This window comes from Mchenga conophoros, linkage group LG3 (assembly GCF_057382185.1).
Source record: "Mchenga conophoros isolate Kocher_MC1m ecotype Shallow Benthic linkage group LG3, M_conophoros_male_GT1.1, whole genome shotgun sequence".
NCBI classification, from domain to species: Eukaryota; Metazoa; Chordata; class Actinopteri; order Cichliformes; family Cichlidae; genus Mchenga; species Mchenga conophoros.
In genome coordinates, this window is record NC_140528.1 from 8,314,339 (window position 1) to 8,325,655 (window position 11,317).

Here is an 11,317-nt window from a genome sequence, read left to right on the forward strand (position 1 = left end):
AAAGACAGAAAACCTGGTGAAATAAATTACTGACACAGTTGGATGTTAAAAGTAAAGACATGAGTACAAATGTACTCACAGAGCTTTGTTGGAGGCTTTGACCACTGGCAGCAGCCTCAGAAGAGCCTCCTCTGAAGCAGAGTATTTCTTCAGGTCAAACACATCCAGATCTTCTTCTGATGACAGTAAGATGAAGACCAGAGCTGACCACTGAGCAGGAGACAGTTTATCTGTGGAGAGACTTCCTGATCTCAGGGACTGTTGGATCTCCTCCACTAGAGAACGATCATTCAGTTCATTCAGACAGTGGATCAGATTGATGCTTTTCTCTGCAGACAGATTCTTACTGAGCTTCTTCTTGATGTACTGAACTGTTTCCTGATTGGTCTGTGAGCTACTTCCTGTTTGTGTCAGCAGACCTCGTAGGAGAGTCTGATTGGTCTGCAGTGAAAGACCCAGGAGGAAGCGGAGGAACAAGTCCAGGTGTCCATTTGGACTCTGTAAGGCCTTGTTCACAGCACTCTGGTGGAGAGATTGAAGTTTTAGTTTGTTAAATAATTTAGATTTCTTGGAGGTTGTTTGTTGTTGTTCCAGCAGATTGAGTCCAGAGTTGATGAAGGTCAGATGGACATGAAGAGCACCCAGAAACTCCTGAACACTCAGATGGATGAAGCAGAACACCTTGTCCTGGTACAGTCCTCTCTCCTCTTTAAAGATCTGTGTGAACACTCCTGAGTACACTGAGGCTGCTCTGATATCGATGCCACACTCTGTCAGGTCTGATTCATAGAAGATCAGGTTTCCTTTCTGCAGCTGATCAAAAGCCAGTTTTCCCAGAGATTTAATCATCTTCCTGCTCTTTTTATTCCAGTGTGGATCTGTCTCAGCTCCTCCATCATACTTGACCTTCTTCACTTTGGCCTGAACCACCAGGAAGTGGATGTACATCTCAGTCACGGTCTTGGGCAGCTGTCCTCCCTCTCTGGTTTCCAGCACATCCTCCAGAACTGTAGCAGTGATCCAGCAGAAGACTGGGATGTGACACATGATGTGGAGGCTTCGAGCTTTCTTGATGTGGGAGATGATCCTGCTGGCCTGCTCCTCATCTCTGAATCTCTTCCTGAAGTACTCCTCCTTCTGTGGGTCAGTGAACCCTCTCACCTCTGTCACCATGCCAACACAGTCAGGAGGGATCTGATTGGCTGCTGCAGGTCGTGTGGTTATCCAGAGGCGAGCAGAGGGAAGCAGTTTCCCCCTGATGAGGTTTATCAGCAGCACATCCACTGAGGTGGACTTTCTAGGGTCAGTTAGGATTGTAGTTTTGTGGAAGTCCAGAGGAAGTCGACACTCATCCAGACCATCAAAGATGAACACAACCTGGAAGTCTTCAAAGCTGCAGATTCCTGCTTCTTTGGTTTCAGTAAAGAAGTGATGAACAAGTCCCACCAAGCTGAACTTTTCCTCTTTCAGCACATTCAGCTCTCTGAAAGTGAATGGAAATATGAACTGGATGTCCTGGTTGGCTTTGTCTTCAGCCCAGTCCAGGCTGTATTTCTGTGTTAAGACTGTTTTCCCAATGCCAGCCACTCCCTTTGTCAGCACTGTTCTGATTGGTTCATCTCTTCCAGGTGTGTCTTTAAAGATGTCTTCTTGTCTGATGGTTGTTTCTGGTCTGTCTGGTTTCCTGGATGCTGTTTCAATCTGTCTGACCTCATGTTCATCATTGACCTCTGCAGTCCCTCCCTCTGTGATGTAGAGCTCTGTGTAGATCTGATTCAGGAGGGTTGGGTTTCCTGCTTTAGCGATGCCCTCAAACACACACTGGAACTTCTTCTTCAGGGTGGATTTAAGTTTACGATGACAAACTGCGGCTGGAAGTTCTGAATAATAATAATAAAAATACAACTTTAACAATCATATTTTACAAAATGCTGATGACAATTTCTGACCCACTGAGAAATGACTGAACACAGTGGTGCCACAAGTCTCTCATTTATCCAGCAGCTTAAATCTTTAGATAAATCCTCTTACGTCTCTGCAGACGGTCAGCCAGCTCCTCCTGCTTCATTCTCCTCAGGAAGTCCACTGTGATCTTCACAAATGCGTCTCTGCTGCTGCTCCTCTGCTCATCATCCTCCCTCTGAAACTCCAAGCACTGGGGCTTATTTGGATTCAGAGCCTTCTGGATCTTCTTCAGCTCGTTCTTCACAAAAGTGATGATGTTGTCCTCCAGCAGCTGGAACAGAATATTTATGAATGACCCACCACTCTGAACTTTAGTCCACACAACATCCACTTCTTTACCATCAAGGGGCATATCATCCACGACCTCTTCACCAATTATAGGTTTGACTTTATCTGATTAACTGAGACTTTGTCCACAACTCCATGATCCCAAAACGTTGATGCTGTTCATATGAATGCAGCGATTTCAGTGGGAGAAACATTTCACTGGTGTTCAGAGCTGAACTACCAACAGGTTGATGATCAAATCCAGAAACTTGGAGATGTTTCAGGTGACTGAGTTGATCGTAGAGACAACTGGTCTTAAAGGTTCACTCTGTTTACACATACAGATCAGTATTTAAGGTTTGACTCTCATCATCCACTGGGGCACAAACTGGGCGTCATCAGGACACTACAACACAGAACAAACACCATCCCCACAGACACAGCAGCCAGCGAAGCAGAAGAACTTCACATCAAGAAGGTCCTGAGTAAATGTGAACGCTGGTTTGAGGGCGGAGTCAAGGAGGCCATTTATGTGAAAAGGAAAGACCATCTCTGAATGGAGGAGGGGCCTAAGGGTACATTTGTCACCATCTTACAATGCTGTGATTGCAGCCATTCCCCAGCTCTCTGTGAACTGGACTCATGACCATTGATCAACAACCATTGATCAATGGTCCTGACAATATGCGTACCAATGATCAATGAACTGACCTCCCAGCCCATTGTTCCTTCAGTGGGCTGGTTTCAGTCATACAAATGTCCTGTTTATGAGATTGAAACCTGCAGTCAGCTGAGACTGAAGAAGTCACCTGATGATGATGAAACGTTTCTCCCACTGAAAACATCCAGATGAACAGAATCAAGCTTTTTGGGATTTACGTACCTGGATGATTGAGCATCAAGACACAACTCTGTGACTTTTCTCAGATGAATCAATCCTCTCCTCCAGCTTTGTTTACATCTACCAGCCCTGTGGCGCTGCCCAGGGAAATAATCTATGTGAGAGGTGGAAAGTCATACAGGTGTCTGCTCCTGCCTTCAGTTATTTTATCTACTGTGTGTCAACTGGCTGAACCTCCTCCAACTGTCTACTGTCTCCCTAAACTCAACAATGACTTAGTGATCTATCCATTCTCTGACCAAAGACATCCTGCTGCAGGAGGTTAACATAGCAGCCAATGATGATCCCACTCACTGTGAACAACACATTTGGACCTGATTTGCTGCTCTGGTTTACACGTGAACTTCCACTGCTGCTGTCACCAACTTGAGAGGCTCTACAGAAAAACTGGACTTGTCCATAAAAATCATAAACTACATTACAAGGACAGCATTGCTCAATCAACTCTAATTACTACTGACATGTTATCTCTTCTAACTAAGGTACAGACACTCAAACTTGCTGCTTTCAGTGAGAAGTCAAATGTCTGAATATGAGCTGGAAGCTGCTGAGAGTCCTCCTCCTTCCCGTGGGGTTTACTTTCTCTACTACTTTCACTATAAACACGCCCCTTTCATGCACCTGCAGAGGGCCACCAGCAGATGGAGCTGTCTTAAACAAATCCACTTGGATAGTTAGCTGTAGATGACTTTCTCAGTATGACTGTAGGACTTTGAGTTATTCTTTAGATTTATTTAAACTCTTATATTGTGCACAAGTGTTGAGCGACCCATAATTTCTCTGTACTTTTCATAAGAGCAGCCAGACTTTCAGCTGGTTTTCCTTTGCTCTGCAGATTTTATGAAGGTGTGTCAAAGTTGTTCTTTGGACATTGGCTGCTTTTTAAATCATTTTCAGTCCTCGTACAGGAACATTCTTCAAGCTAAATCCAAGTGTGTTAGACCAGAGTTAACCTGATAGATATGTGTGGGTGTGTAACTCTTAGAAGCTGATTGGCTGCTTTTTATGGGGGCTGGGTCTTTGGAAAGTGTTTTAGTAACACACCCTGAACTGCACACTTTAACAAACAACATGAGATTTTAACTGTAATGTAAAAATCCTGTGATTCACTGTTATTAAGCACAAACACATCTATGGCCCTGTTTCCATTAGTAGCTGCTCAGATCGACTCACCACAGGTCGCCACGACTGGACTGGATCCACTGGTTTCCATTACAGTTGAGGACCACCTAATGTGGTCGTCTCAATACAGCCGAGTGTCAGCTCACATCATTAGTAAGTGCTAATGCTGCTAATTTCCATCATATTTGTCATTTATTGCTCAAAGTTTTTGAAGAAACAGTTATTCAGCTTCATTCCCACTGATCTCGACTACAAACTGTTTCACTTTGGTTTCTGTTTAAAGCCTCGATGTTTAAAACGTTTCCCTGTGATCACATTTGCACCGTCTGATTTCAAAGTTTGTTTCTTTTGGTCATTTAGTCCACAGAGTCCTTGGTGTTCTGAAAGGGACCTATAAATAAATGCATTATTATTAATAATAAAGTAGTTGTTGTACATGTACAGACCATAAATATGGAGTCCAGCTGTGTTTGATGCTGCTGGGCAGACTGACCACTGGGAACCTCTGAGCTCTGCTGGTCCACTCTGTGGAGGAACCATGGACACACACACGAAGCCACTTTCATTATTAAAATGTGAATTTAGCCTCTAAAAGCTGTGCTCAGTCAGTGTTGCTGCTTCCCTGTGTCTGACCTCACGTATGTGCTTCTGAAAGAACCGTTAAAAATTCCCGTAAACACTTTTAACCCTTTAAAACCGATCCACAGCCTGGTTCTGACCAAAGCTTCCCTCGTTAGCGAGTTGAAGACCGGTTGAAGATGTTCTGTCGTGTTTTTCGTTCTTCATGAGGAATAAATCTCTAAACTAGCGGGGCCTGTGGAAACACAGACTCAACAAAATGACTGTTACAGGGTCAAAGGTCAGGGTTCAAACACAGGACTGTGTTTCACTGTTTCAGCATCAACACTGTGGAACAAACTTGCTGTCACTGTGAGATCAGCACAGTCAGTAAGGTGTAGTAACTCCTCTGGATGAATCCTGCACTCCTCCTGATCTGTCACAGTGATCCAGCTGTCTGCAGATTCATCACTGAGGTCGGCCTGCCGCCACCAGCAGCTGGATCGCCGCTGCCGCCACCAGCAGCTGGATCGCCGCTGCCGCCACCAGCAGCTGGGATCGCCGCTGCCGCCACCAGCAGCTGGGATCGCCGCTGCCGCCACCAGCAGCTGGATCGCAGCTTCATGTTTGAAAGGAGCTTTCTTTATCAGTCACTTCATTATAGGAACAAGAAGCTCATCAGATCCTGTCTGTGTGACACTGAAGGTGAGATTAATGAAAGTGTGTGAGCCACTAACAGTGTGATATCATTGATATATAAACTCACAGGAAAAGAGGAAACACACTCGTATAAATGTGTGAATGAGGCGAGTATCAAACTGCTCAGAGGAGAAAAGCTCCATATAAGAACCATTACTCCCAGTATTATTCCAAACTGGTCCAGCCTATAAAGATGAACTCTGTGTGAACAGCTGACCTGTGTCATGTGACCAAGAACACAAACATGATCTACTGTCAGATCAGGACACGTCACAGTTGCTGTTTAACAGCACACTGCAACATTCACACGTTCATCTAACAAACTGGATCATTAGCAGCTGCATGTTCACACGTTTCACTTTGATTCACTACAGATTCAGCAGACAGAAAGAAGCTGATGAGGAAACAACAGTTCAGTTCATTTCTGTCCTGGGTGATGAAAACAGCAGCACTGCTGAGGAGCAGGAAGTGGGGATCAGACTGAGTGAAGAGTTTCAGGACAGAGAGTTTGAGAACATCTCCTCTTCCTAAAAATCATCTCTGAGTATCTGCTGTGTTTGTGGAAACGCTCCAACACACAGCGCTGCACATATGAACATGTGTGTGAAACAGAGCTGACATTAAACATGATGGAGGATTTATTCACACACACACAACAACATTTACACACACATTACCTCTCTGCAGGACGACACACGCCTGATTTAAACTCAATACCAGCATGTTTAGACCAGTCACTCTGTAAGGACACAGAGCTGGGTGGAGGTCCAGGCTGGTTCCTGTGAATAATGATGCAGCAGTGATGTGAGTGCTGAGCTGTGACATGGAGAAGAGTCATGGACAGTTAGAGATGGTCATCTCACCTCTGAGCTTTGGTCTGGCTCTCATGTTCCCCACACAGAGTGCTTTTAGAGGGAGGGACTCCCTCCTCTCTGTCCTCACACTGATCCATGCTGCTCAATTCAGCTCACACACACTTTCTACCTGCAGAGGAAACACAAATCATTCATGTGCACATCAGCTGAAATCCTCCTTTCATCATGTGTGCTGTCCAAATATCAGCTGCTTCTTTCCTGCTTCATCTCAGTGTCAGCTGGATGCAGTCAGACAGCAGTGTGAGGCAGAGGAAGCTGCCATCAGCTGCTCTGCTATCAGTCCACTAGATGGAGCCTGAAGCACACACGATGCATTCACTGACACACACTGATTCACTGTGACTGGAAGCTTCAGTCAGTCCAACACGTGTGAACAACATTTTAAACCTTTCAGCTGATCCAGGATTCAAAGAGGATCAGCAGAGTTAAAGCTTCACACTAATTCTTCCTGCTGAGTTTGCAGAGAACTGCACACACACTGATTCACTGCTAATGAGAAGCTTCTTCCATCCAGTAATTCATCATCCATCAGCTCTGCTGCTGCTCTCAGTCCTGGACTCTGATCACACACTAAAAGCAGCTTTTTAACTCGTGTCTGTAAGAACTCTTAGCGTTAGCTTAGCTTTAGCTTAGTGTTAGCTTAGTGTTAGCATGCTGTGTGCTAGCTCAGCGTCAGAGCTCTGCAGGTGTCTCGTGTGTAAATATTAATCACAGTGACAGTAAAGGAGGCAAAGGGCTGTGACGTCATCACGTACGCTGTGTCCTCTGTGGGCTCTGAGTGAACTCAAAGTACAAACTACAAGTACACAAACACGAACGTAGCTCAGAGTGGCGGACACACTCGGCCTCGTTGGTCCAGCTGTGAGTCCGTTACCGTGAACTATGGAGCGGCAGATTTGTGCTGAACTAAGCTGCACACAGCTGATGTTAGCCAGGAAACATTACACACTGACTTTAATGGAGAGACCGGAAATACAAACACACACAGTTTGTTGTGTGAAGAAATCAAACACGAGCTGAACAAACAGTAAAGTTCCTAAAGACAAACTGTTAAAGGAGGAAACAAAGCAAACTTACAGTTTCTTCACACACCAACAACAAGCTCCACTCCACACCTGGACACTAAACACGGACACACAGGTGAGCTGCTTCCTGGAAGGAGGCGGGGCTCCACCTGAAACTCAGCACAGGTGGGAGGGGCTCAGCTCTGTGTGTGCTGATGTGTTAACTTTAAAAATATGCCGTCTGACTGCTCAGACTGAGTCAGAGTAAAGTTCACATGCTGACGTGTGGAGACATGAAACCTTGTTGTAGCTGCAGGTGTGAACACACTGATCCCAGATCAGCTCTGCTGTGTTTGTAACATGAACATTTCTGCTGCAAAGCTTCAAATGTTCAGCATGTTTCTCTGTTTCCAGTCTATAGATCCAGTCACACTTTCTACCTTCACCTGTGCAGTAAAGACTGAGAGCAGAGCTGAAAGCAAGCGTCCAATCAGTGAGCAGCATCAACACCTGAGCTTCATTCAGACTCTGTTATTGAAGATGTTGTTGGTACAAAGTAGTGATGGCCAAATGAAGCTTTCCGAAGCTTGTATTGAAAAACGGTTCATTACTCGAAGCTTTTCAACACAGTCCTCTCCGGTGACATCTGGTGGTGAAAACTTTGAAGAGCAGCTTGAATCTACAAAATAAAACGGACTGCTCAATCATCGCTGCTCACTCAAGAGTGGAGTTCTCTCTGATATTGGGCCACCGTTCCGTTGCTTTGAACATGTAATTGGTTTTGTTTTCTCGATTGGGGGGCTGAAAAAAATGTAATGCGTATCTGCGTAATACATTTTGATCAATAAAGTTTCCCTATTTAAACATGCACTATGGTGTGGCCTTTCTTTGCTCATAACTCCTTGATGTTGGTAAATACAATAAGTGAGCAATATATATAATATACATATGAGAATGCACAGCACATTATGGAGTATGCCCCTGCTGTGGAGTCCTGCCTCCATCTACTTGTCGTTTAATCACTGGACAGCTGGACAGGTTCATACAAAATATTAGATGAGGCCAATTGTCCTATTCATATTTTTGACCTAGGGGTGGGATTGATTGTGAACTGGAAAGGGAAAATGCTTAGGAAGCTGAGTACGGCTGCATCGTCACTGATTTGTAGAATCATTTTGATTCGATACAGGATCCGATTCAATTTGATTGGAATCTGGAAAGTTTTGCCTCAGTCAGAAATATTACAATTCTGGTCATTTAACAGTATATATCCATAATTTCGTATCTATTAAAAGAAAGCTGACACACGTGAGACTTAATTAGAGATGTAAACAGAGAGTTATGAAACCTGCAGCTGCAGAAGCCAGCGAAAAAAAAAAGAGGCAAACACAGCGCGGACCCGACGACGCACCAAAATCTGACTCTGACGCGTCGGGTCCGCGCTCTGTGTTCACGTTTGTATGCAGAATCCGTAAACCTGCTCCCAGTTACTGTTTTAGCTGTATGGTGTTTGACGACATGTTGTGAGGTTTAACCTGAGATGCTGGCGTTTCAGGCATAATAACGTTAATTTACAAATCGACACGGGATTGTAATGAATCAATATCACTTTATTCAATTTAGCATGGATTGTAATCAGAAAAGCGATAGTCAAAACCCACCCCTAATCAAGAACTTGCAAAGTAAAAACATGATCAATGTAAGGTAGCCCTTTTGTTATTTACATTTAAAAAGAGGATTAGTGTTACTGTGTGCTGGCTGAGTCTGTTTCTTTTCTTAGAAATAGTTTCTCCTGCCCTGGAGAAAATCCACTTGCATGGAACAGAAGAGGCTGTGGAGTGCAGGAACTACACTGCAAGTTGGTAGATATGCAGGTATTCCTGGGTCCTGCAGACTATCACCTAACAACAATAAACAAAATGATTTTCTAAACTGTAGCAATGTAATGTACGTATAGTGTCAAATACATTTTTGTAGTCTTCATTAGCTTTAATTCACATGGAAGTGTTCCTGAAGTCATATGCTGTAATGATATTTACATTATGAAAACATGATTTTGGACATTTCAAGTTTTTCACTTCGGCAGATAAAATGAATTGAGCAAAATCAACTCAAAATATTCCCACACACCAGAACGTCCTCTCTTCCTCGCTGGCTCCATATCTGTCAGTGGAATGATCACCTCTTCGCTCTCTGTCACCATCAACACACTCCACGAATCCCGTGGATGATTCACTTCCTTATATCCGTTTGAATCAGGTACCAAAGCAGTTACGTGCGTAATGAAGCTTCGGACGTCACTGGTCACGTGACTTTTGCCAAACGAAGCAAGCCTCGACACAGTGCTTCTGAACCAGTGTGTTGTTTTTTTCGACACACGCTCCGGAGCGTCAGCTTCAAGCGGGCCATCACTATCCCCCACCCTCATTCAGATCTGGCCTTTGGAACTATTTTGGTCTTCATGTGACGTATGACCCTGAAGGTAAGCGCGTCATGGACTAAAGTAAAACAGTATGTTGGATGTGCCACGCAATGCTCAATTACATGGGTGGGAACTAGTGTGTTAGCGCAGTTAGCTCGTTAACGTGTTGGCCGTCCAGCCCCACGCACGGGGCGATCCGCGGTCGCTCGTTAACGGAGATTTGCCGTGTTGTGGCGTTAAGGTCATTTCAGATTAACGCTGACAGCACTAGTGGGAACACAACGAATATGACTGCACATTTACTCCGACATCATCCTAGTGCAAAGACAAGTGGAAGCAGACAAAAACAACAAGCACCATGCTACAAACTTTACCCGAGTCATTTAGACAGCCGTTAGCACAGGATTCTCCTTATGGGGACCTGATATGTTTAATATGCTGCTGAGAATATAGCCCAGAAGAAGCGTATAGTAGAGCTTTTATTTTGAAAGAGCCATTTCTCTGTAATAAACTCTCTTTTCCAAAGATGAGTGATTCCTCCATCAGATATTTATTTTTTTATTACTTTGTTGTTTCAGCAACATTAAATTTAAAAACTGTACTTTTGAGTTAAAATATATATTTATAATTTTAATAAATGACAAATTAAAAAGGCATGAACATTTTTTTTGTATCGAACCGTGAATTTTGTTTGTCGTTGCACCCCTAATATATGTGTGTGTGTGTATTTATACATCAATCCATTTTCTTGCTTATGGAGTTCAGGGCCTGGGACCTACTCCATGTCAGCTTTCAGTGTTTATGAACATGAACATTATGAACTCATGACTCCCTTGGGAAGCCTATGGTTTTTCATAGGCAGGGGATATTTGTTTTATCACAGTTCATTACCAAACAGAGCAGGGTTCTAATTGATTTGTGGCTTTTAGGATATTATGTATAGGTGTGTAAAAGTGGAGTGAATATAATTACAAACAGCAATGCTAGTGGAGTGATGACAGACAGGGCGGTTGGGGGGTGGTGAACAGTTTGCCAACAGTTCTCCCCTGTAGAGAAGGACATCTGCCATTTCTTTTTCCTTTTAGTCAAACAATTCAGGTAGTGATGAAAGAAAATCAGACTGTGGCAGTGCTTGCAGCAGGTAACGGAGTGATAATGCAGAGTTTTTACTGCAGTGGACAGTCCCTAGTGTGACCATCGCTGGAACCAACCAGCTGATTTACACCATGGCAGCAGTCATCAGTGAAGTTCTTGGCTGCAACATGAACAATCTCAAGTAGCAATGCTACTAAACTTGCTGGAGAACTTTTAGTTCAGGCCACTTGATGAGTTTCACACAGTACTGCATATTATTTTATTAGGTTGGCACAAATGTAGGATTGTGTTTGTGATATCACGATGTGTCTGTTTCCTTTTCATATTACACTAAAGAGATCATCGCCTACAAGCCTCCGTAAACGAACAGCATGTCTATAAAAGCCCATTCATCATCCGGCCCTCCTGC

The 11,317-nt window shown here is 43.9% G+C and overlaps 1 protein-coding gene across 1 annotated transcript in view; it reads right to left on the minus strand.

The window, feature by feature from the left end:
• The window catches only part of LOC146577151 (NACHT, LRR and PYD domains-containing protein 12-like), a 50,956-nt gene extending 43,416 nt beyond the window's left edge, over positions 1-7,540 (minus strand). Inside the window, exons 1-6 of the mRNA XM_085268208.1 lie at positions 7,465-7,540; positions 6,376-6,496; positions 6,190-6,291; positions 4,702-4,780; positions 2,032-2,236; positions 80-1,880 (exon numbers count right to left, since the gene is read on the minus strand). Coding sequence (XP_085124334.1) covers positions 80-1,880; positions 2,032-2,236; positions 4,702-4,780; positions 6,190-6,291; positions 6,376-6,464 — 2,276 coding nt within the window. The 5' untranslated portion in view covers positions 6,465-6,496; positions 7,465-7,540. The remainder of the gene's footprint in view (positions 1-79; positions 1,881-2,031; positions 2,237-4,701; positions 4,781-6,189; positions 6,292-6,375; positions 6,497-7,464) is intronic.
• Positions 7,541-11,317: the final 3,777 nt, after the last annotated feature.